Source organism: Nannospalax galili, unplaced genomic scaffold (genome assembly GCF_000622305.1).
Source record: "Nannospalax galili isolate Female #2095 unplaced genomic scaffold, S.galili_v1.0 scaffold1354, whole genome shotgun sequence".
Classification (NCBI taxonomy): Eukaryota; Metazoa; Chordata; class Mammalia; order Rodentia; family Spalacidae; genus Nannospalax; species Nannospalax galili.
The window spans coordinates 1,754,298-1,781,951 of NW_008335784.1; the positions used below are offsets into that span (position 1 = coordinate 1,754,298).

Consider the following 27,654-nt stretch of genomic DNA (forward strand, 5'->3'; position numbering starts at 1 on the left):
ATCTGAGCATGGATATAAAGTCATCAGGTAGATTTCAATGGTAATGTTTTTCACATCAAAAACAAAAATGCTATTTTTATAGATGAGCAACATACAATGTGGGAAATACAGATTTCTATCACTGCTGATAAGAACATGAACACCAGGCCCTAATCCACCTACCTGGAGCATTAAAGCATGTGGGGAATGCACAAATATTGATGCGTTTTCCTTTGGTGATGATTCCAGGCACAGCTGGGCATCTGTGGCCTTGGCATTATAGGTAAAGGCAATACTACTTGCAAGTTTTCCATCGTACAGGACTTGTTTGTGATGTTCTGCCAAATGAATATCACTCTCAGATTTAAACTTGAAGGTACTCTGAAAAAATAAAACTCCATTAAATACTCCTTTTAAAGGTAATGACAAACTTTGCACTTTTCAAGCAGAGAAACAATTAGAATAATAATCTGTTATGTGCCCTCCAAGAATCTAGCACTACATAGTGGTGTTACATAATTTGTCATTATCATTTCAGTTCTATGAAATATAAATTTAACTTATTAAGATGAAATATGGGGAGTTACTTATTATCACTCAGTTTTTAAATTCAATTCAAATACTTTCAAACACCACAGTCCAAGTATGTCCAGCAAAGTTCAAACAGTTTTCTATTTGTCAATGAGTACTATCTAGAGTCTTTCTAACTCCAATCTGGATGCAAAACACTCATTAACAGGTATGCACCAAAACAAAAGCAGCACAAATAATCAAACACTTCTGTATCTGCAGTTATAGATGGTACTTTTACTTTTACGTGAAAACATGTTTAGTTATTTCAATATCACAAATAAACAAGCAAAACTTCACTATATGGATTAGACGTTTTGTTCTCTGCCCAATTAAATGAAATACAGAACATTACCTCTCACCTCAAAGCTTCAAATTTACTTTTTTAAACTCATGGATTCACACTTCCCAAGACAGAAGTAACATTTTCAAAATATGCACTATTTTTTAAATTAAACTTTTATTTTTGTCCCTATTTTGCATTACAATAAAAACCTGTAAGCAGAGAATTTCTTTAAACGTGAGTGAAATTATGACTTAGGTACTAATGTTTGCCAAAATAAACCCATTTAATTTGCTTTTTTATCTACTTGACTTTTAACATTTAACATGCATTTCAATAAAAATCATAAATACTCAAAAGGCTTAATATTTCTGTATTTAACCTACTCATTTTAAATACTGTTTAATAAATGTTAGATTGTTGACTTATATTGAAGACCATCAGTCAGAGAAAAAAACTTCCAAAGGACAAAATATGAGGTAAGCTGTAGAAACAAAATTATTTAACTATGTAGAATAAAAGAAATCAAGAACCACCAAAGCCAACCAAGTCAGTGAGAAGTGAGAATAAAGACTGTAAGAGTTGAATGAGACAAGGGCAAAACTGGATGGCTGGGCTGAGTGTTCCAGTTGATGGCATTATACTAAGAAAAGCCTGTACAGATGGTGGGAATAGTAACTGGAGGTAGAGTGACATGTTCTAGCTTGTTAAATGAAGAAAGCTTATTAACAAAATTCAAGCAGCAGGCTAAATGAGATTGAGTATAGAAGATTCCAGATTATACACAAAGGGTATGAACTGGGCTCCATGTTCCAGACCTGCTATGGTCTCCTGTTACTGTTCCTCCTTACTTCTTTTGCTGCAGACTATGCCAAAGGGAAAAAGCATCACCACAAATTCTGATTATCACATAGCCTAAATCAAGCAAGACAGAACAATGCTAGGCTTATTCTCATGCACCTTATTAAGGTAACATTCTTGTGAAGCATGTGTCCAAGCACAGATTGACCTGATGTCCAACTGTTTAAAAAATTGTGTTACCCTCCTCTTTGTACACTGGACATTGGTTCAAGTCAATCTCGTGGGGTCTCCATAGCCATAGCCTCCCTGAACAAGAGGATAGGATATCACCAAAGTTACAGGACATTTTGAGAGATGTTCCATAGTTTCCTGGAACTTATTTGACCCTGGAGGGCAAAGGGCAAAAACTGTTCTTTAAGTTCCCCTGACTAGATTAGTATAGGACTCAAAGTATGGCTCTTAAACATACCATGTGCTATGTAGATAAAGCTTGGGTAAAAAAACCAAATGTTCTCAGAAAAACCTTGACTAGATATATATTTTGTTCCTTAAACTAAGTGCCTAAACTATGACCTTACAAATTTTAAGATTATATATATTATTTTTTGTCTCATCCTTTATATATCATAACAAACTTACACAGGACAAAATATGAGGTATTTTGCTTGCTTAAGCTTTCTCATTTTTTCCATCTATTTTGGAAAATATCTCCGTTCCTATATCCTTTTAACATCTTTTACATTCTCATTTTCTGTTTTTCTTTTTTTTCTTTTTATTTTAAGTGTATGAGTGTGTTGCCTGCATGTATGTGAGTACACCCATGTCGTGCAATGCTGCGGAGGTCAGAAGAGGGCTTCAGATTCCCCTGGAACTGGAGTTAAGGATGGTTTATAGGCGCCATGTGGGTGATGGGAATTGAACCCGGGTCCTCTGCAAGAGCAGTCAGTGCTCTTAATTGCTGAGCCATCTCTCCAGCCCTGTCATTTTCTTTCTTTTTTTTTTTTTTAATAATTATGAGACATAATAACATAAACAAATAAATTTTCCATCTGTTGTGAGAATTCTTTTCTTTGGGATACTAAGCAATGCTTATTCCCTTTTAAGGTTCTAGTGTCAAGCCAATATTTGATTAAAGGTTTACTGGGGATCCAATGAATTTACTGAGGTTACTTACCAAAATAACTGAGGGGTTGCTGATGTGTGAATGACTTGAGGTTTTGCACACTGAAGCCTTCTCTTCCTAGCCTTCCCAGACTGTATACTTTAGCCCTCCCCAAATCCAGGAGACCATGTGTGATTAGGGTCAAATTACATACAATTGGCTCGGAAGAGTGGCTGGATACTTGGGTGAGGGTCCAGTGACGCTGCTTGGCCCTCCTTTAATGAAGGAGCACAACTGTCAACAAGCCCAATTGTGATGATGCTTAGCAATCAGACACAGCTGACGTCATGGTGATGGTAGTTATTTCGTGAAGAAGAGACTACTACTGTACAGCATCATCTTATTAAAAGGACATAGAATTTTAAAAGGATTTGGTGCTAGGATTCACATATGAGGGAGAACATACGTCTTTTATTTTTCTGAGTCTGTGTTACTTCACTTAGTACAACAGTTTCCAGATCCATCCATTTACCTGCAAATTTCATTACTTCATTTTTCTTTACTGCTGAATAGAACTCCATTGTGTAAATATACCACATTTTTGTTAACCACTCGTCAGTTGAGGGGCACTTAGGTTGCTTCCATCTCTTAGCTATTGTGAAAAGAGCAGCAACAAACATGCTTGTGCAAGTGTCTCTAGAATAGGATGAGTCCATTGGGTATATGCCAAGGAGTGGTATAACTGGGTCATATGGTAGGTTCATTTTTAGTTTTTTGAGAGTTCTCCACACTGTTTTCCATAGGGGTTGCATGATTTTGCAATCACACCCGCAGGGAATGAGCATTCCCCTTTCTCTACATCCTTGCCAGCATTTGGTATCATTTGTTCTCTTGATCCTAGCCAGTCTGACTGGGATAAGGTGATACCTTAGGGTGGTTTTAATTTGCATTTCTCTAATTATTAATGATGCTGAACACTTTTTGAGATGCTTCTTAGCCATCAGAGAAAACATCTCCATGCTTCCAAGTGAAGCCAGCCACGGTTGAGCAGGACCTTTGACTTACAGTCACATAAATGGAACTGGTAAAAGAAAGGAGCCAGGGGCTCCTCCAAAGCCCATGTGACCTCTGAGGAACAGATCCTCAAATGACCTTAAGTGTAAAAATAAACTGATTTATTTGGGCCAACTGTATGGTCTTAAACACCCAAAAGGAGAGTAAAATCATCATAATATTTCTTTAAGAGTTCAGGGGATTACACTTTCAAGGGATTACATTACGCTTAAGTCCATATAAAAAGTTATTTAGACAATTATTTCTCATTGGTGATTTTGTTCCCAATCATAAAGTGCTGCTCAGATTTAAGACTTCAAATATTGGTCTGCAATGCTGTATGCCCACCTGTAGCTAAGGGAGACAGCCCACTATTGTTCATTTGAAAATTGTCCTGTTCTGACTTTTTTCTAGTTCCCTGTCTAGAACTTGTAATGCTAATTACTCTTGCCTTTACTTCTCCTTCACATCTCCTATTCACCAGTCAAGGACTTTCATTCTGTACAGGTAAGAGTTATGCAATTTGGGAATCTTTTAGCTAGATCCACTGAAGGGGTACCCCAACTGCCTCACCCCTATCCCTGTTCAGCATGGAAGAAGCCAAAGTGGTCTGTGTTCCGATTCCCTATTTGCAAGTTGGGTAACCCCTTCAGAGGATGGTGTAATAAGAACAGGAGGCAGGAATTGGCTAGGCAGTTAAGGTAAAAAGACCCCAAAGAAAAGTAGCCGGTTTCTTGACTAAAAGTCACAATGTCCTTGGGCCTCTTAGCAACATACTCTGTTCCAAAGACCAAAATTTTGAAAATATTCGGGAACTTTTATCTAATTCTTAAAAGATTTTAGGGTTACCTCTTCAGAGGAGGTAATGTTAGAGTAGCAAAAAGCCCCATTTTTTAAAAAAAGGAGTGCATGAAGTTATCAGAAAAAAAGTGATGGGGAGATATGGGAGGAGTTGGAAGGGAAGGAATGGGCATGGATTTGATCAAAACACCTTATATGCATGTATGAAATTCTCAATAAATTAATTATATTAAAAAAAAGAAAGAAAGAACAACCAGTGTTCTTAACTGCTGAGCCATCTCTCCAGCCTCAAGCTTCACCTTTTGAAGAGTCAAGGAAGAACTGGGTAGCAACCACCTTCAGATGCTTTCCATAAGAGATCTGACTGTCCATTTTTTTGGTTAACTCAATGGATCTTGACATTTTTTTTTTTTTTTAATGACAAATGTGGGGCTGGAAAGACGGCTCAGCAGTTAGGAACACTGACTATTCTTGCAGAAGACCCAGGTTCAAATCCCAGCATCAACATGGCCACTAACAACTGTCTGTAACTCCAGTCCCAGGGGATCCTACAGCCTGTTCTGACCTCCACAGTCATTGCACGACACGGGTGCACTTACCTACATGCAGGCAATACATGCATACACATAAAATAAAAATAATAAATAAAATTTAAAAACAAAAAAGGTTTAAAACAAAGAAAGGACTTGAATGAAAATACACACACACATACACACACACTGTGTATATGAAAACTGCAGTTTCTGCTTCACTACTGTCATTCATTTTAATAGTAATCATAGAATGCCCGCAGATGTGGACATAAGCCTACTCTTACTGGACCAAAACTCCAAAATCCTCAAAAAAAGCATGCAGCTGCCAATATCTCTCCTCTACCAGTGGCAACAGCTACCTGTTCCTGGGACTCAGGGAGTTACCCTGCACATCTCTAGCTCAGCCCTCGGGTTCTGTTCTAGCTCAGCCAAGGACCCACAGGGATCTCTCAGAAAGGCCTCCTAGATCAACAGGGAGCTCCTTCAGAGAACCCTGTTTTCACAAGTCCCAGATGTTTCAATAGCCCTGAATTCTGACCACCCTGGAATGTAAGGTCCTCAACTCCCTGTACTTCATCAAAAGTACTGGTTTCACAAAATAAATGACGTATGTACAAGATACTGATTAGATACTATACACTATTAATCATATTTTATCAATAATATATAATCAATATATAGTACAAAGACCTGTACACAGAGTGAATTGACTTCATCTAGGTATAACTTCCCATTGATGTTTTCAGACCATGCTTTGACTGCAGGTAACTGAAACCAAGAGAGGTAAAGATCACAAATAGGGGCACTACTATGTGCCGACAATAACATTCAAAGTTAAATGGAATAGGCACACCAAATTCAGAAATTGTCAATTGGCAAAATGAACAAGCTCCTGCTATACACTATACAAAGCACACTTTAAATTCTAGCAAACAAAACTCTGAACATTTTTTAAAATTCTGTTTATGACAGCACCAAAATAACAAAATATGAAAGCATAAATTTGGCAAAAGCAGCCCAAGAGTTGTATAGCAAAAGCTACAAAATGTCTTTCAAAGAATTCTGAAGACTTAGCAATGGAATTCTCTACACATAGTTTGTAAGACTTTATATTGTTAAGATGAAAGTAATCCCCTAAACTGATAGACAAATGCAAGACTATCAAAATCTAGCCTTTTAATTTTGTATGAATATGTATTATTATAAATGAATTATAGATCTGTGAATTATATCTCAATAAAGTTGCTAAAAATATTTTTACAAATAAATGAGTCTCTTTCCTCTTACTATTCCTCCTCCCTCTGTAAAATGGGGCTAATAAATTCAAAGCCCTCACTAGGGATGGTGAGGAAAAGTCACTGGCAGACACAGCAGACTCAGGATCTGGTGGGAAGAATGTAACTACAGGGGAGGGAGCTGGATATAGACTACAGTTTGGAAAGAATTACTTTAGAGTGTGGCTTGAGGACTAGTGAGATGGTTAAATGGGCAAAAGAGCTTAGGACCAAATCTAATGATCTTAAGTTTGATTCCAGAAACCCACATGCTAGAAGGAGAGAACTGATGCCCGAAAGTTGTTCTCTGACCTCCACATGTGCCATGGTAAATATATGAGCGTGCGCGTGTGCGCGCGCGCGCACACACACACACACACACACACACACACACACACATACACACTATATATAAATAAGTGGCGTATGTTTTGTTGGAGTCTGCGCGTGAGCGATACTTCTATCTCTTGTAATTAAGTGTAGCATGGTTTGTTGAAGCCTGTGCTTGAAGGCTACTGCTATATCTTGAATAAGGTGAGGAAGGCACAGCCAGGCAAGGGATGGCCAGGATGGGGACCACAAGTGCCTAAGGGAGCAAGCTGGAGTGGGGTGTCAGAATTCCAGAGACATCAGATCTAAAGGAGACTTAAGGTCCAAACGGATGACAGGGGTATCAGTCTGACAGCCTAGTCCAATATAAAAAGTGAGAGCTAAAGAAGAGTTAAGAGATGTCCATGAGGAAGAAGCTCAGCAAGTATGCCACCACATGTCGTGAGGATATCCATCCAGAAATTATGGAAAGACTGAGAAACTGTTCCACTCAGCAGGCTAAGAATATTGTATGATATGAATGAACACAATGAACCAGACTTTTCTTAAAAGGAATTATGGAACAATTAACAAAATTTTAATGGGTTTCAAGGCTTATCTATATCAACCATGGTAATCTGACTTACTGTAATACTGCAGGAACAGTCTTCTTGTCTGTAGGAACACAGCACTCGGTGATAGTGAGACATCATATCAGCACTTACTATCAAATAATTCAGGAAAACTGCATAGTACAGGGCTTATAACTTTTCTGTAAATCTCCGTTTTAGATTTTACAATGAGAGGAATAAAGGAGATAAAGATTTAAGTAATAGAAGGAATAGTAAAAATAAAAAAAAAGTAGATCAAATATGTGTAGTCAGTTCTCTAAAAACACTGAGCCTGGTGGTGCAGACCTGTAATCTAAGCAACTCAGGAGACTGAAGCAGGAAGACCACAAGCTTTTAGACTAGAGGGAGTTCAATATCAGCCTAGACAACTTAGTAAGACCCTGTTTCGACATTATATATATAAAGAGGAACACAACTCAGTGGTGGAGTATTCCCCACCATGTACAAGACCCCAGGTTCAATCATAAGTAACTGAAGAGAAACAAAGAAAAAAATAATTTCAAAGCAAGAAAATAGTTTTTTTAAAGAGTTACTAATGAGTGCTAAGAAAATCCTTGAAATTTAAGCATATGCCAAACTACCTATACAAGTACATATTACATATCTAAGAAATTAAATCACCAACTCCAAGACATACTTAGCAAAATTATCAGATTTTAAGAAAAAGAAAACATCTTTTGAACATCTAAAAGAAGCAAGCACCTTATAATACAGATACAAGTTACTTATCCAATATTTCCCAAATGAATGAAATGATAAATGGCTTTGTTTGTGTATAGTTTGCCTTATCATTACCTACTTATTTTGTTTCAACAGATGCAGATCGCTTTATTAGATACAAAGGGCAAGCAACCTTCCAGCAGGAATGGAGGTTGGGTGTCAGGGTTGGGGAAAGTCTGGGATTTATGGCTTGGCCCAGAAAATCCTAGAAAGTGGGTTGTACCTTCTTGGGTGGTTTCATATTCCTTCCTGGAATCTGGGAAGGAGAGATGGGGAGTTCTGATAGGGGAACCAGGTATTTCCTGCAGGGTGATTAATAAGGAACCAGTTCTGCAAAGAGGTTAAGGAACCAGATGTCTTCTGCTTAGGGGGTTGATAAGGAACCTGATGTCTAGACTATAGGCTGTGTGTTGTGAGACAGATGAATCTCTCTCCTGGAGTGGGGAGGTAGGGTGGGTCAGTTTGTTCAGTCATTTGTCAGACTGATTTTCCTTCATTTAAGATCCTGAAGACAAAAAGAAAGTAACAAAGGTGTCCTTTCTCTTCATTGCTTCAAGCAGATGAAGCAGGGGTCATCATAAGGAGGCGATATAGTACAAGGTTCATTGGAAGAGGGAGTCCTCTGGTGGAATGGAATAGAAACACAGCCTTAATTTGGTCTCTAGTAGCAACTTGGGCAGTCATAAGGGCTCCTCAATCAGGAGATTCTATAAGAATCTTTGGAGACAACTGATTAAGCGTTGTTCAAGAGTTACTAATGGTTTAGTGGTGGGAGGAGGAGAGGGGGAAATGAGATGATCAGTCCAGTTCTCATTCCAGGTATACAGATCCATAAATTCTGGTCATCTCTTCAGCATGTTTTCCAGAACAGGGTATTACTTCAGAAAAAGGTGTAATAAGGAAAAAACCAGACCCCCTAATTGGCACCCCCAGTTTCTAGCTACAGTAGAGGTGGAGACATCTTTGGATTAGATAGTTCTGGCATCTCTAGCCTCAGGTATGGACAATTTTATTGGCATATTCAAGGAAATTTCCAGCTCTCAGCTGGGAAAGAAACTGGTCGGGGGGGGGGTTGTCTTTACCCTAAGATGCCTACCAATTTCTACTTCCTGCTCTCATCATTCCCCTCTCTGAAGAGGTAACCCTAACTGCCTTTAGGGGATGAGGACACAGACAGTCTAGATTCTTCCATGCTGAATAGGGGCAGTGAGTGTGTCAGTCACAGTATTCCCCCCGGGGGAATACTGGGGGGAGGGTCTAGCTAAAAGACCCCAAAAGCATATCAGTGGCTTTATTGCATAGCTGCCAGGTTACTGAGGGAAGAAAGTCTCTAGTTCTTAGTTAGGAATATGGGGATAAAAACATTAAAAAGTAGATGAATTAAGGAGAACAGGTTGGGGGATTTTAGAGTTCCCATTTCTGTAGATTCTCAGGCCTTAGAGGATGGTCAACAGGGTCCACGTAAATGGAGTTAGAAAGTCAGAGTGTGGACTGACTGTAAACGAGAGGAGATGAAGTTGACACAGTGGATGCATACACAAGGTCCAAAGATTAATCTATTAATCTTTGTTCATGCTTTCAACTGAATGACTGCTACTTTGATTCAAGAAGTCAACATCACATGCTGTGAGGAAATGCTTGATATTTACACAGCTACAAAAAGAAAAGGCATATATATAACATTGACTTTATTCATTTCAATTCAGCTACTGAGTCGCAGTCAATTTCAAAATACTATTTGTAGACACTGTAAAATATGGAAACTATTCATCATGTAAGACCATTATGGCCCCTCTCCAGTTTTCTCTTAGCAATAATCCGTATTATATAAATTATGTAAATACATAAAATTTAAATGAACTAAATTTGCTTTAATCAACTGTATTGGGGGGGTCTTTTTGAAACAGGGTCTCCCTGTAACCCCAGCTGTCCTGGTCACTAGGTAGACCAGGCTGGCCTTGAACTCACAGAGATCTGCCTGCCTCTGCCTCCCAAGTGCTGGGATTAAAGGCGTGCGCCACCACGCCCGGCAGTATTTTAAAGAAATGAGGAGTAGTTTTTTCTAGAATTTCTAAAGTTTGCAATATATTCCTAACAACCCAGGCTTCCTTTTCAGTCATTTAAATTGTGTCTGGTAGAAGTACTGCCCTTAATTTCTCTCCTTTATTAGACCTAAAGGATATTTTCACTGGATGAATTCTGGGTTGGCAAGACTTTTTTCCCCCTTGCATAATGTACAAAATTCTGTTCCATTTCTATGACTTCCCTGATTTCTAATGAGAAGTGTGTGGTTATTCAAACCATTGTATCCTCAATTAATTTCTAACACTTCTCTGCTTGCTTTCAAGGTTTTCTCTTTATCATTTGTTCTCCACAATTTGCTTCCCCTGTCCCCAATGTTTGGTTTGTAGTTATTAGTGGGGTTTTTCCCCCACCTGAAATAATTTGTTATTACATCATTGCCAATTTCCAAAAAGGCTGGATAGAAATAAAAGAGTGTGCACTGATGCACAGGGAACACACTTCTTAGCTGGGGACACAGTCCCAAATCCAAGGGAATTACCTAGAGACTTCTGCCCCTCCCTGGAACCCTGGAATTTGGGCACAAACTGATGGAAGGTAGAGACACAGGCAGTGGAGCCCGCTCAACTCAAAGCAGAAAACTGGAGGAGAGCTAGGGACAGGGTCAGTAGGAGTGGGGCACTGGGCAAGCCCTTGGGTTGGGCAATGAGGAACAGCAGAAGAGGAGGAGGTCAGGAATCAGGGATATGGTGTATAGGTTTTGTTTTCTGAACAGGATCTGCAGAGGCCTGTAGGCCAGTGGTGCAGTGGCTGGCATCACAAGCTAATGTATTTGTCATTGTCTGCCTTGAGGACAGCGTCCAGCAAACAAGTCTTAGGCCCTTTCTCCTCCCTGTGCTTTGCCACCTCAGACTGGGAGTAGGGGACCCAGAGGCCAGAATTCATGATGCACTTCTGCATGGGGTACTTGGTGTCAGTGGGATTCATCCTGCTGATGTTGTCTGGAAGCATCTGTACTTCCCTGCAGTTGAAGCACATCTGGAATTCCTCAAGGAGTGACTCCTAGATCTCCATAGGGTCTAAGTTACAGGAACCCAATGCCTTCTTGTGTTCCTCCTCCCTGTATTCCTTCATGGCCTTCTGAATGTGCAGTTCAGCACAGCCACACATACACACACACTTCTTGAAAGCCCTCACTTGGTATTTAAAGTCCTCCATGAACTAGCAGTAGCATGTCTTAATCTTAGAGAAGAATTGTCTAAAACAGGCACAAGAGTTGACCTTCAGGCTCTAGGCCAGTTCTAAGATGAACTGCATCACCATGGTCTGATGGACCACTTGCTCCATGAGCCCACTTCCAGGCTGATGCACTAATTGCCGGTCTCCTAGAATAGCAGGTGGATACTGCCCAACAGGTACTTCTGACTGCTGTCCTAGAGGCAGAACATGTGGAAATATTTGATCTGCTTCTCATATTCTCCACAAAACTCTTGTGTTTCTGCTCCCTTACTGCCTCTACTTTCTCAGACTTGGTACTGACCATGCTCTTGCTGAAGCCATCACTCAAAAAAAAAAAAAAAAAAACCTAAACAAAAAAGATTTTTAGATTTTTTTGAACACCAAAAGTACTAAACAAAAGCATGTCCATTTTCCAAAGCATGCTGGTCTCTGCCTATCTCCTCCAGCTTCAGGCCCCAGCTGCACTCTTCCTGGCATGGTGCTGTGTCTCAGCCTGGACCCCCTTTGCCACCTCCAAATCCTTCAGTTTGAGGGGGCACTCAGGCACCTCGCACTTGCAGCAGCCGCAATCCAGCTGCTTTCCCTTCTGGAAGTGTGCCACGTGCTCCACCCTGCTTAAATTTATTTGGAGTTACTGGTATCTTTCACAGTTCTATTACAGTCTGAGATGGTTAGCATTGCTTCTCAAAAGCAGTTTTCACTGCTTTCACTTATGCTTAGCATTTCAGACATTTCAAAGCACAAAAGATCCTGGATAATCAAAATAATGTTGAAGAATAAGAAAAATGCTCATGCCTGACTTTGCTGCAAAACAGAGCCACAGTAGCAAAGATATCAAGATACTGGCAGGAGCTAAGCATGGCCGTACATGCCTTTAATTCTAGCACTTGGGAGTTAGAGGCAGGCAGATCTCTGTGAGATCCAGGTCAGACTGGGATGGTCTACATAGCAAATTCCAGGCCAGTAGGGCTACCCAGTGAGACCCTCTTTCAAAACAACAACAAAAAGATACCGGTGCAAAACAGACAAGGAGACTAATGGAATAAGAACCCAGATATAAATCTGCTCTGCTACAGCAACAAGATTTTTGATAATGCCAAAATGTACATGCATCTTCTTCAAACGGTACTTAGAAAATCAGATATCCACAGAAGAAACTAGATCCCTATCTAGATCCCTATCATTCTGTACAAAAACCAATGCCAAGTGGATTAAAGGCCTGTTAGAAGAAATAGTAGGGCAAACATTTCAAGATAGAGGCATAGGCAAGAACTTTGGGTCTAGGACTCCAGTTGCTCAGGAAATAATGTCAACCATTGACAGATGAGACCTTATGACATCATAAAGCCTCTGCACAGCAAAGTAACAGTTAATAGAATGAAGAGACAGCCTACAGATTGGAGAGAAATTTTTGTTAGATATAAACCTGTTAGAATTTTAATATCCAGAATATACAAAGAATACAAAAAAACCTAAATAAGTAATCAATCAATCAATAGGCTAATAAAGTGAACACAGTTCTACAAAGAACTACAAATTACGATAAAAATTATTAAAAACTGCTCAACCTTACTAACCATTAGAGAAGTGCAAATTAAAACTACACTAAGATTTCATCTTACCTCAGTGAGAATGGTAATTTTTTATTTATTATTTTTATTTTATGTGTATGCGTGTATTGCCTGCATGTATGTGAATGCACCTGTGTCATGCAATGCCGCAGAGGTGAGAGGAGAGCTTCAGATTCCCCTGGAACTGGTGTTAAGGACAGTTCGTAGCCGCCATGTGGGTGCTGAGAATCGAACCCAGGTCTTCTGCAAGAGCAGTCAGTGCTCTTAACCGCTGAGCCAGAAAATGGTAATTTTTAAGAAAAGAAATAGCAAATGTTGGCAATGATATAAATAAAACAAACAAAACACCCACAACAATAAATAAAATAAAAAGAACCCTCATGTACTGCAGGTGGAATGTAAATAAAGTAGTTCAACTACTATGGAAATCATTATGGAAATTACCCAACAAACTAAAAACAGTTACACCATATGATACAGCTATACCAGGCCTGGGCATTTACCCAAAGAACTCCAATCCAGCATATCACAGAAATATTTCCATAGTAGTACGTATTTCAGCATTCAAAATTATTTGTAATAGCTAAGTTGAACCAACTTAGATATCCAACAACAAATGAACAGATAGACAAAATGTGGTATGTACATACAATGGATTTTTTTCAGCCATAAAGGATGAAATTTTATTTGCAAGAAAATGGATACAAAGGGAGCTAATCATACTAAGCAATTTAAACCACTGTATAAAAACAGAAGTAACACGAGGGGTTTTTGGGGTTTTTTTGTTGTTTGTTTTTGACAGAGTTCCAGCCTACCTGGAAGTTACTATGTGGACCATGTTGGCGCGGATCTCACAGAAATCCACCTGCCTCTGCCTCCCAAGGGCTGAGATTAAAGGCAATAGCCACCACGGCAGGCAAAATAATATGTTTAATCTCATTTGTGATTAATAGATTTTATATAGACACAAAATCATGTATGAGTATATGAAGTAAAAGTAGAAGTGAAACTGTTACAGGTGTGTCCAACTACGTGCAGCCATGGACAGCTAGGAATGCCACTAAACACAAAACCATAAACTTAGCTAAAGCATTATGAATCATCCTTTGCAAGTATTTTAGCTTTTGTTCTGTAAGTTCACTGTGTGGGTTCTCGAGTGAACTTTGTAGATGACAATGCTGTATTTAAAATAGAGAAAAGGTAAAGAACCAAGTGAAAGAGAATACAAAGGCAGGGGTGGGAAAAGGAGAAAGTAGAGGAATAGAGGTGGTCAAGTCTTTAATGTACAAAGGAAACTTGTGTGAAAGTGTCCTTATGTAACACAGTACCATGTGAAATGAAATTAAGACAACTAATGATTATATTTGACACCCTCTTTAAACTCTAACACCACTCTGTACTCTTGCAAGCCATAATTTTGCTCAGTACCAAGAAACTGAAGTGAACGCACGTGAACTGTTCCTATCAAATTGCAACCGGTCTTCATTTGCATCTTTTCTTTCTTTTCATTCCCTAAATATCTAGGGAAAACCATTCAGTATCAAAAGGCTTTGCAGACAAAACCTATAGAGTAATAACTGAACTTTTTGTATTTCCAAAATTTTGCATTGAGAAAATTTATCTGTACTTATGGATTGATAATCTCCATTAAAGAAGCTCAGCTGGCTAGAGACATGTAGAATTGAATACAATACTTTCTCATGCTATGACCATAATTAGAGATATTCTCTTCTTACAGTTCTGACTTCAGTGTAGGTACTCTACACTTTATATCAAGACACTACCTAAAGACAGAATAAGGTGATGTTGGACTACTATGCATTTTTAAAACTATTATAGTAGAATGTGCCAAGATGGAGCCAAATGATACATTTTTAAGTTTTTAAAACTGTGCAAGACAATGTTAGCTCTTTTCTGGATGAAAGAATTAAATAATCACTTATATTTATCCCCTTTTCTCTTTTTTGATGCTAGGAAGGCTCTCATTAATTCTGAAATTTAACCACAGTGATAATACTGGATTTGTAAATTATGTATCTGTTATTTCACCAGTATTCCCCTTTATTCCCATTTGGTTGTAAGTGTCATCTTAATATCATTTTATTAGTATTTAAGAAAAGCTACATCAGGAGCTGGAGAGATGGCTCAACAGTTAAGAGTACTGGCTGCTCTTGCAGAGGACCAGGGTTTGATTCCCAGCATCCACATGGCATATCACAGCTATCTACCAGTCTACTTCCAGGGGATCCAACAACCTCTTCTTGCCTCCACGGGCACCAGACACACAAATCATGCAAAAACAAGCACAAAGCAAACGCTCATAAAATAAAAATACACAAATCTAAAAAATTAGAAAGGAAGAAAAGCTACTTCAAATATTTTATAAGAAAGACAGAAAGACTGTACTAGCCCAAATTCATTTTTAGGTCCAGTGAAACAAATAAAACTAAATGGATACAAGAAAAGCATGTAATAGATTTTTTACATGAAACAATAAGGCTACTTGTATTTTGGTTATTAAAAAAAAATCACTGGGTACAGAAAGACCTTTTAAAAGGGGTAATTTCAAAGCGTTGCTTTCATGGTTAACATAAAACACAAGAAGAAATATGAATGCAAAAAAGTTTTTGGTTTTGGTTTTTTTTTTTTTTTTTTTTTCGGTCTTTTTGAGATAACATCTCTCTGTAGCCCCAGCTGTCCTGGAACTCACTATGTAGACCAGGCTGGCCTTGAACTCACAGAGATCCACCTGCCTCTGCCTCCCGAGTGCTGGGATTAAAAAAAAGTTTTTAAAAAGAATATTTTAATGCATAGTATTACTCTTCCATAACAATCTTCTCATTAGCTATTAAACACTAAATTTTTTAAAGTAGTGGTACTTCACTTCAACACAAGACATGTACTCCTCAAAAATTATAAACGCTTTGATTTACAATAATCTTGTCTTACCTCCAAATAGTTCACAATATCAAAATTCCCAGTGTTCTTTAAATAAAATCCATATATGCTTCCCAAGTATGCTGAACATTAAAAACTAATTCATAGATGTTAATACCGTATCTTCCCTAAAATACAACCACTTCAAAAGTTAAATAAAAGTCAGAAGTCTATTCTAAGTCATCTTAAATGATTCTGTAAAATGAGCACCATTTACTTCATGGCACAAGTGAAAGTAGATACTGAAAATGAATTATTTCAGTTGGATATAGGATTTGATACCACTGCTCCCTATAAATCTTTACCTCTTTTCGCCATTTGACAAGCCATTTCATATATTCATAGCATAACAGACATATTTCAAACTCTGAGATTTCAAATACCATATAAAGCAACATAAACATCAATGTTTCAGAACGGATAACTAAAGCCATGTTTCCAACATTAAAAAACATTCTGAAGAATAAAAAAAAAAAATTCACGAAGGGACAAGAGCTACAAAGAGAAAGCATTTCAAAAGGAGATCACAGTGAGTTTCAAAAAGTAGGGATGTTCTTAAACCACACTGAAGAAAGATTTTCACTAAATATATTATTACAACAGATTCCACAATGTCACCATTATACAGAATTTAGAAAAATACTTATTCCTACCTTATATCCAGGTCCTAATTGATGGATTGCAAATATCTGTGCTGGATTAAGTGCTTCACTGAACACATATACAGCACCAAGTTGACCACAGAATACCCTATTTGCGTCAGCAGTTTCTGAAGATCCAAGAAAGCACTTGTCATAGCTCTATTTATAAAGTCACAAAAATTAAATTGTTATTTTGTAATGACATATTATTTATGAATATATTTCTTTACTAACATAAATATCCTAAAATACCAGAAACAAAAGAAAGCATTTCAAAAAATTTTTTGGAATATTTAAATCACAAAAGTCAATAAAATATTTTTTTAATTTTTTAATAAAAGATTTGTAGAGAAAATAAAATCAGTTAAATAAGGGTTAAGCAAACAACCGTCCATTACATCCTCGGGCTTGACCACTTTTCAAATTTTATCACTAAAAGCAAAGAGCTTATTATTTTACTACAGAAAAGCTCAATTTAAAATGTTAGTAATTCACAACTGCTCATATTTAGAGAGAAATTAAATTAAATCAAGAGAATGACTGCGAAATCTTAACTATACGCCCATAGGGCTAAAATTTTGTAAAATTCTACTTTGTTTCTCCGTATAGATGATCCTTTTCTTTCTGCATACTAAGTTAGCAACATTAAATCAGTTCCTTTTATATGAGTAGGCCTTACACAGAATAAAATAAACAAAGATCAACAAAGTAAATGCCAAAGTCAAAGGACACAATATTCTCCACAAAGAGGATTCAGCACCTATTAAGCAACACAGGCCTAGTCCCACCTATACTCTTTCAACACCATTCATCCAAGCCAGAGAAGCAGTCACTGTTCAGTTCCTCCTGTATTACCTTAGGATATTCCACACATGAATTCTAGTAAGCATACCAATATCCAGCTATCAACCTAGATAGATCCACAGAGAAATCAATCACTAGACAGACTGACAAATCTACATATAAAACCCTTTTGTACCTAACAAAATAAGAAAAAATAATAAGTGAAATACAAGAACTCATCATTCAAAATGCAATGGAAATTAAAAATGATACTGAAAAAGAATGTGTGTATGCTTAGGCTTCTCCAATTCTTGAAGTACTACCACAAAGATTTCAAAATCCTGCTTCTTTTTCTAATATTGTTTTATCAGTTGTTGTCAGTCAAAAATTACAAGAATTTCATGGCACATTAATAATAAAGAGACTGTGTGCTCCCCTGAAGCGCCACAAGGCAGACAGAAAACAGAATTTCATCTGTGTTATAATTCTCACGAAATTGTTCTCTCAAATATATTTGCCTTTGACTCAACTATGAGTTCGCTGGGCAGTAAAATAAACTTGTCCTATATAAAGGCACAGATGAAAAATACTTTAAGTTTTGCATGCTACAAGTAGCTTCTGTTGTACAGTCTTCACTGACTTGCTCTGCTGTTGTTAATGGCTTTTCAAAAAATATTTTTTATAGCCTGGTGTGGTGGCACACATCTTTAAACACAGCACTGTGGAGGCAGAGGCAGATGGACCAAGTTCCAGGCCAGCGGAGGTACAGAGAGACCTTGTCTGGGGAAAAAAAAAAAAAAAGTTTTTTAGCAAAAATTAAAGATTCATAGTTCTTCCAGATCACACAAAGTAAAGGACAGATTTGGCTGGGATAGTGCAATTTGTCATCTCCTAATCTACTAGTAGACTGTAGACAATACAAACAGCTCTATTCTTTTATTTAAGAAAAAACAAAACAAGAAAATGAAATATAACACTTGCCCTTAAAGGTTAAAAGTAAAGGAGATGCAGACAAAATTCAGAAGTAGATTTTGTTTTTTAGAAAATAAACAAGTCATTATATAACCAGGTATGCTAGAAGGACTGTTTAGAACTGACCTCAAAGGTGCTCTGACTCTAAGGGGCCAGGATGAAGCAAAGGGAGAATCTAAACTACAGAAATAGTAACTGTCCTTGGGGTTTTCAACTCTCCATCTCCTCCATCTAGAAACCAAGTGTTACCTGCTCCCACACTAACACACTGGTTGAAGTAGGTATCTCTGTTATTATTGCAGTACATCATCTAAATGATGACCCTTCTTGCTTTTAAAATCCTTTTCTGTCATAGAATTCTCAGTACTGCCACCAGACTGATATTCTTACAAAATAAATAAACACTGTCTGCAAAAAAAAATCTTCTCAGGATTTTTGTGATGGGTCAGATGGAAAGCCCAAGCCTGTGTTTGCTTATGAGGCACTACATGATCTAACCCCGAGTACCACAGAACCTAATCCTTTGCTTCTTTATCAATTTTCATACTAAATTTAAGAATTAAGGATTTACTTAATAAAAATTCTTTCATTGAGTACATTACAGTGATAGACAATATTATCAACTACATTAAAAGAAAGATTAAAATTTTTATTTAAACTTACATCATTAGTGTTAACATGCCAAGCCATGTCACCATAGGATACCAGCTGCCCATTAACATAACACCGGATTTCACTGTTCCTCCATCGATTGTAAATGTGGACAATGCTGATCATGTACCACTGTAATAAAAAATAATTAAAATGTCAAAGGGTAATGTTTAGTTATTATCTTCTAAAATGCCATCATAACTTTTAAAATTCCTCATGAGAAATGTTTGAAGAACCATAAAATCATTACTCACACTTCCTCAAGCTCCTTCCCATTTCCCACATTCCAGGTGCAAGAAGTGGCACACATAGAGTAAACCTGTTCTACAATCCCAACTAGAACTCCTTTCCTACCACTTACAATGTGTGAAGCATTGTAGATGCCCTAGGATAGCCATATAAACAACAGGCCAAGTTTTCCTGAAATAAATGATCTGGTCATGGGGACATTCATAAGAGAAACCTTGAATTATGAACATATGTAACTATAAAAGGAAATAAAGAATAGCATAGACTAAAACAACCTAAAATTCTATGTTACATTGTAAGATCAAGAAAAATTTATCAAACTAAGACCATTTTAGCACTTATAATAAGAGTTAAGTGGTTTCAAGTCTACAATTTAGTTTTATTAAATCTACTACATTAATTTTAAGTTAGTAATATATGAATGGTCATTTAAAAAAATCAATGAATAAGCCTGGCACACTGGTGCATGCCTGTAATTCATGCATTAATGAAACTGAAGCAAAGGATCACCAGAAGTTTGAGTCACAAATAAAAAAAAAACAAAAAAAACAAAAAAAAAAACAAAAAACAAAACAAGAACTGGAGAAATGGCTCAGCAAGTAATAGCACTTGCTGCACAAACATTAGGACCTGAATTCAAACGGACAGAACCCGTGTAAAAAGTCTTACATGGTTACTTGTGCACCTGCAACCCCACAGGTGTAGGGTACAGAGACTAGAAGATTGCTGGGACCTGGTGGCCAACAGATTAGCTCCATGTTTAGCGAGAGACCTTATGTTAAGGGAATAAGGCAGAGTGTGATAGAGCAGATCACAATGCCCTGCTCTGGCATCTGCTCACATACACACCCATGTATGCATATAGCACATACACACACACATGATAAAGTATACATACACATACACCCAAAAAAGTTCATTTTAAAAGCCGAAAGAATTAATGAATGAGGCTAGCACAGCCTCACACACCTTTAATCCTAGCACTCATGAACCAGAGGCAATCAGATATCTCTGAGATCAAGGCCAGCCTGGTCTATACATAGGGAGTTCCAGGCCAGGTGAGTCTACAGTAGATCCTGTCTCAAAAAAGACAACAACAACAACAAAAAAAAAAAATCAATCAATGAATTCATTCATCTTGAGTTCCCATTCAATAGTAATTAGAGTAAACAAATATAATTTGTGTCAATTTTGAAATGAAATGATTAAAATCTCATAACTATTTGTAGATTCTACTCAGTTTTACCAGAGATAATAGCCTAAGGTTAAAATGGTTATTTTTCTGAAGTATCAGAAATACAGATAATTTATACATAGTTGAACATGTTTGTCTTTGGTGTTAAAGGAGATAAAAAACAATACGTATCCCTACCCAGAAATTGAAATGAAACAAATTTTGTTCTACATATCTAAAGATATTAAATTACTTCATATATATTGAGAAAAAAAACATAACAGTAATTTTCAACTTCTAGAATATAAGTTATCTCATGATATTTGAAATATTTTAAACAAAACTCAAATTTGTTTGTATTTACAAAGTAATAGCAGTATAGTGAGTAACTGAGAGACGTTAGCAATACAAAACAAAAATGTTCTTCAATTATGAAAAAGGTTGGATCAAAAGATTTCTAAGTCTAAAGCATATGTTCTTTTAAAAGTTGTTTCATCCAAGTAAATATTTAATTTACTTAAAATGAATCTTTCACCTCATCAGAAAACAACACATATGCTGGCCCTGATTAGAATCAGAAGAGGAAGACATATAAAGTATCATTTAACAAGTATTTCTAAATATTACAGAGTTATCAGGAAAAAGCCATAAGAATGGAGCTCCAAATAATTTTAAGAATATTTGTGGAGTCAGTTACCCCTCCCACCCATTCAGTTGACCTTAGCTGCATGTGGGGGAGGGGCTAAGGATATATAAGCCAAGAACTCCATGAGGCACCTCTCTCACCATTTTGTGCAGTTGTCAGAAAGTCACAGGATCTATATTTAACTGTGGTCCTTCCAGTACAGCTGTAAGTGGAGGGGTGCCCACTCTTCCATAAATAAATCCCCACCCTATGTTCTATTAGCAAGCCCAATAATCTCATTAGGACGTTTAAAAATAAAAAAAAAGAACAAAGCTAATGGAAACCTTCATTATTCCATCAAGTTGATCCCATGATGTTGGCAAATCCTTTGGTCTTTGATTTCTTATTCCTATCCCCCCCTTAAACTTCACTCATTGTATATATATTTTTATGCAACCTGCTTCAAGTTATTCCTGGAAAAATGTGCTAAAAATTGTCTCTCTTACCTTCTTTTGAATTGTTGGCCAGGGTGGCCAAAGGGACTCCTAGATAGTAACCCAGCAGGCTGGCCTTGAACTCACAGAGATCTGCCTGCCTCTGCCTCCTGAGTGCTGGGATTAAAGGTGTGCGCCACCACGCCCAGCGTTTATATATTTTTATGTAACCTGCTTCAAGTTATTTCTGGAAAAATGTATTAAAAATTGCCTTTCTTACCTGAGAGAGAAGAATAGTAGAATAAAGGTGTTACTAAGGGACAAATATAGTTAAAGAAGATGGGGGGCACTATACAAAGAACTATGGCAAGAAAGGGGGAAAAATTCTTCAGAGACACAATTAAAAAAAAAAATCCTTAAGCACAGAAGGAACTCTATGGAGATGGAAGAAAGCCCTTCCAGAAGCAATACAGTTGTTAAATGAAAATCCCACTGCCAGCGGTAGTTTCTCCCCTATGAGCTGTTGGTCTGAGGGGCCCGGAGGTCCCCAAAACAATAAAGGTCATTGACAATAATGTTGATTGTACACCAGAAGTGGACCAAGGGACCCTATTGCTGAAGACACTGCTTGATGTGAGCTCAGGAGAGGAAGAAATCAAGCTTGGACTAAGCTGGAAATTCCCTGCCACTGGATGGGTAGCTTTCATGGTGCCAAAAGGCAATATGCAGATGACTGGGGAAGAATCGTCCCCTATAATTCTGCTCAATGATGGACCCTGCATGTCACACTATCACCATACCAAACAAGATATTCCTGCTGGTGCAATAGTGGAGCATCTATTTGCTGTATGTACAAACAGCAAATTTTCGATTGGATGTAATGTCGGCTCCTAGGGGTGAATACAGGGGAGAATACAGGCCCCAATGGGAAGCTACTGTAATCACTCTGTTAGATGGATGTGATGCACCTGCTAAAGTACTGTACAAGCATTTGTGTTTATACCCACAGGTTATTATAGCAGTCACTGTTTAGATGGTCTTGCTTCTTGCTGTTTGTGTTTTTACAGTAGATAGAATCCCACTGAAATGGGTCAACAGCTCATGGAAAACTGACAATGCAGAGACCCAAAAGTTCAGTGACTTGCCACAATAAGAGGAAGATCATCCGATACCTACCACCCCCTCCAAGGCTCTGGGACTTTTGCAGAAGAGGTTGGCAGAAAGAATGTAAGAGCTGGAGGAAGGGGTAGAGTGTTAACTGGAAATGTCCTCCGACCACTATGCCAGCAAGGTATAGTCACACCTCCTTCCCACACTCATCAAGGAGTTGATGGGGGAGTGAGTTACCCCTCCCTCCCAATCACTCAACCTTAGCTGCGGGTGAGGGGCTAAGGATATACAAGCCAAGAATACAGAAGTCACCTCTCTCACTATTTGTGCAGCTTTCAGGAAGTCACAGGATCTATATTTGAGTGTGGACATTCCAGAGCAGCCATAAATGGGGGTGCCCACTCCTCTGTAAATAAACCCCCACTCTATGCTCTGTTAAAAAAAAAGAAGAAGAAAGAAAGAAAATGATAGGTGTTTGGATAGATAAATGAGAGGGATCTAACTAAACCACAAGTGGATGGACTTGCACTGGGGACTGTCTAGGGACACTGACTTGACACAGTGGGCCTTAACACTCAGGACAGAGTATATGGGTTCCAGTGGGGTAGATTACGGCAGGGTTCTGGTGGGGACTGGACTATAAAGAGGATTCTGTATGAAATACAACAAAATTTAATAACATTTTTTTGAAAATTGCCTCTCTTTGGAAAGTTAAAAAAGAATATTTGTAGAGACATATATTAATGAATTAGGATGTATATAAATTATTTTCACTGAGTTTAAAAATATTCAGCTAGAATGCTATTTAAGAAATAAAGAATATAACCTTTATATATTTATTTATTCCATTCTTAGATGTATGAGTGTTTTGCCTGCATGTATGTAAAAGCACCATGACATGCAATGTCCACAGAGACCAGAAGAGGGCATTGGAGCCCTCTTCTGGATTTACAGACCATTGTTAGTTGCCACTTGGGTAGTGTGAAGCAAACCCAGGTCCCTTGCAAGAGCAGCAAGAGCTTTTAAACCACTGAGCCATATCTCTAGCCTCCAGAGACTATGTTTTAAACTAAAATGCTAAATTTCTAAATGAATAGACCATAAATAAGTGCCTTTGCACAATCAAAAACTTTTCTGCCCAAAGATAATTTATGATAAATGTCAGGAACATTATATTTATTGCTGTAGTTAACACAGAAAAGTGCTCATTCTATGAGTATTTTTCTGAATTGTGTTCCTACCTTAATTAACTCTATAATTTTAGACAAATTGTTTTTCACCTCTAAGATTACTCTCACTTCTAAAAATAGGGAAATAATAATGCCTACTGTATGAAACTACTTAAATCAGTTCCAAAAACATGTTTAGCACCTATAAGACATCATTAAATAACTTCTATTTTTATCAAGTATGTCCTCATGATGAGATATGTGTCTGCTAAAACTGAAATTCTTTAAGCCTCCTTCATACTAAATCCCCACCCTTACATCTGTGCTTTATACATGGGCACAAGAAGACTGACAGCATCTACACCTTCAAGAATGCTGGTAGAGAAACAATCATGTAAAAGAACTAACTAGAAAGTGACGTAAAAGCAAATAGCATTTGAAGGCTATCACAGAAGATTTCACTGTAGAATCAAACTTAAAATGGAACATAAAGGATGAAAAGGAAATTTTGAATGAACGGAGAAAGAACACTGCAGGCTGAGGAATGCTCATTGGTTTCATTATGGAAGTTTAATGAAACTTTCCTCAGCATTTAGACATACCAGAGAACTCAAACCCAGATCCAGCTGTAAAAAGATTAGTAAGATACCTGTATGCAACTGGTCTTTTGTATTCTGAATAATGGTTTTTCACTAAAGAATTTTAAGAAATGTGGAACAATTATGATAGTTTGAGAAAACAGATAGGCCTGAAAACGACAAAGCTTCAAGTAGGAAACCATAAGAGTCTGAACTAAGACAAAAGCATAACTAATGGCACTGATTAGAAACACTGAGAGAAAAACAGGGAGTCTTTAATGGTATTAAATATTTCACTTAAATGAGTTGGTACCATTAACTTAATAAAAGACGATGATCAGGTTTGGAATTATAAAACAAACACACAATTTAATTTTGGTTTTAATCATGATACAAAGGAGGATAAATGAATAATGAACACATAGATTACTGAATAAATTAGCCTAAGTTAAGGTCATATTTATTTTTGCTTTATGAGGTCAATATGTACTCTAAACATATTAAATGCAAATGAGTTTTCAATGTTTCAAAAGACCCTAAGTTTTTACTTTTCATTTTATTTTGTTATTGTTGTTTTTGTGGCTTTGAGGGGAGGGGTCGGGTAGTTTCCTTTGTTTGAGAAAGGGTATCCCCTTAGCCTCAACTAGCCTGGAACTGGCTATTTAGACCCAGCTGGCCTCAATTTCACATGGATCTACCTGCCTCTGCCTCTGGAGTGCTGGGATTAAAGGTGTGTGCCCCCGAACCCAGTGACTTAGTACCCTAAAGAAAACAAATTTGGAGAATATATATGCACACTAGTTATACAGACTGTAGTCTACCTCAGTTTGACATACAAAATTTGACATAAAAAAAGAAAGATATGCTCTCCACTCCTGAAAATAACTGAGGTCTGATGGCTGCACTCACCTGCATGAATGCACACTGCACACCAACACTACACACCGACCCCTACCCATGGCCGTCACTGCACAGGCTGGTCGCCTCTCTCTGCCTGTGCCCCACCCCAGTAAAGTAGAGCTTAAAAAGAGGGGACAAGGGAAACATGGACATGAAGAAGAGGATCCAGCTGGAGCTGGGAAACCAGACCCCGGCAGCTTTTTGAAAACTTTTCTTGGACAATTGCAAATCAAATGATGGAAAAATTGAAGGATTAAATAGCTGAATTTGTGAGCTTAGAGTTCCTCAGTTTAATAAGTATAGGTTTGATTTCAGTTTCAAGTCTCCCCAAGCTACATAAATTGAAAAAGCTTAAGCTCAGTGATAATAGACTCTTTAAGGATCTGGACATACTAACAGAAGAACTTCCAAATCTCATACACCTAAGTGGAAATAAACTGAAAGGTATCAGCACCTTGGAACCTTTGAAAAAGTTGGATTTCCTGTAAAGCCTGGATCTGTTTACCTGTGAGGTCATTAATCTGAATGATTATAAAGAGAATGTCTTTAAGCTCTTGCCCCAGCTGACCTACCTGAATGCCTAAGCCAAGAAAACCAGGAAGCCCCCAACTCAGATGCAGAAATGGATGGTGTGGATGATGAAGAGGATGATGAGGATGGTGAAGAGGAAGAATTTGATAAAGAAGGTGGTGAAGATGTAGAAGAAGGTGACCAAGATGAAGTCAGTGAGGAGGAAGAAGAATTTGGACATGATGGAGAAATTGACAAAGGTGAAAAAGGTGAGGATGAGGACGAGGATGAAGAAAGCAGGAAAGGTGAAAAGAGAAATAGAGAGCAAATGGCAAAAGAGATGATGATTAGACCCAAAAAACCTGCAAAGGCTGAACTGTTCAATATTGGTTGGATTGTTCAAGGATTTGGTAGCTGTTTAAAAGAGAGAGAAAGAGCTGTGATATAAAATCCCCAGGACACCCAGCCACCCAAAGAGCCAAAGAATAGCTCCTGTAGAATTCCACCTTCTTCCATTTAGTCCCTCTTGGTACTCCACCACCAAGAAAAGTGTAAACGTTATTAGGTTTTCCTGCAAGAGTCTTGCTGTAGCCTGGATAGCTGTGATTGGTGAGTCAACCATATGTGGCTACCAATTACACTGAGATTGTAACATTTTTAGTTTCTGTACAAGAATAAGCTTTGTAAATAAAATCTTAGTATTTGGGGGGGGGGAACACAGTAAGGGTTAAGAAAAATACATATTGAGAACTCTAAAGTACATATTACATCTTAAAGAAAAACACACCATGCTATTTTCATAAACACCAGTAGGGGCCATGTAACCAGCACTTTTTGTGGTAAAGTATTAATGGTTCCTGTCATTTTCACAAGGTAATATACCTCAAGCGGTACAGCTGGAAACAAAAAGTTTTCACGTACAGACTACATTAAGCAAGGCCAGATTGCCTAATGAAAGTCCACTTATTGAGGGATTGTTATCCCTAATTGAAGGAGAATAATAATTTTACTACCACATCTCCTGGAAAATTAAAGAAAAAAAATAAAAGAATGAATTATCCTAGAACTATTAAAAAAAAACCAGTAAAATCAAATATCTATGATTTTCATTATCAAGGTTTCTACGACTTATTAGAAAACATTTTGGAACCCCTATCACTCCCTGGGCTCTGCTCCTGCCAAGATCCTTTCTAATCACTGTGTTTAAAGTGTAAGAAATGGTAATGTGTATTTTATAAGCAAGGAAAGGGGAAACAAATAGTTTAATTGATTTTACTTGGTTAATAATAATTTCATCTGTTTTGGAACTTTAGCTAATGTTTGTTATTCATGTTCCTTAAACAACTTTCTAAAAGCTTTCTCATTAAGAAAAATCAATATTCATTAAAAACATTTTTCCTAACATGAAATTTCTAATTCCAAGAATCTATATTTCTAAGTTCCACTGAAATTAGAAATACTTTTTTTAAATTTATGTTTACACCCACTTCCCAGATAGCACCCTCCCATAGCCTCCCTTCTCCCACTAGAGCCCTTATACTCTGATATCCCTGCTACTGTCTGCTGTGTTGTTGGCACCCCAGCCAATCCCCACTACTTGCCCTTCTGTTGAATCTAGTCAGCCTATCTAGAAGTCTTTCTTTTAGGAAGGTCAGCTGTTCCTCATCTAGGAGCAATCAGTTGTCAATATTCCTTTAGATAAAATTGGGGTCTTCTGTTCATTTTCCCAGTTCTATGCTGGGTTATTGTCTGGGAATCTTTTGGGCCACCCAACTCAAAGGAAGGTATCGCCTGTCTGGCATTGTTGCTTGTTATGTAGCCTTCGGCTATACATATGGACTCTTATATTGGCCCCTTTAATCTTTGGTTATACTTTCCTTTTGGGTGTTTAAGGCCATACAGAAATACTTTTAACACATTTGGCAAGCTCAAGATATCGTGCCAATTCTAATAAAACACAATTTTTGAAAGAGAGACATAGAGTTTTTTGTTGTTGTTTTTTCTAAATGTATGAGTGTATTGCCTGCATGTA

At 37.6% G+C, this 27,654-nt stretch overlaps 1 protein-coding gene and 2 pseudogenes across 4 annotated transcripts in view; 1 reads left to right on the forward strand and 2 right to left on the reverse strand.

Annotated features, from left to right (window-relative positions):
• Positions 1–27,654, reverse strand: part of Nbea (neurobeachin) — a 715,145-nt gene that overhangs the window by 572,255 nt on the left and 115,236 nt on the right. For 3 of the 4 annotated variants that reach the window (XM_029562257.1, XM_029562254.1, XM_029562256.1), the window contains exons 7-9: positions 18,886–19,005; positions 16,480–16,626; positions 163–360 (exon numbers count right to left, since the gene is read on the reverse strand). In XM_029562257.1, coding sequence (XP_029418117.1) covers positions 163–360; positions 16,480–16,626; positions 18,886–19,005 — 465 coding nt within the window. Of the gene's footprint in view, positions 1–162; positions 361–16,479; positions 16,627–18,885; positions 19,006–27,654 lie in introns of those variants that run through there. The other variant, XM_029562258.1, reaches the window with a different exon arrangement.
• Positions 10,896–13,727, reverse strand: LOC103731989 (annotated as a pseudogene).
• Positions 25,258–26,070, forward strand: LOC103731990 (annotated as a pseudogene).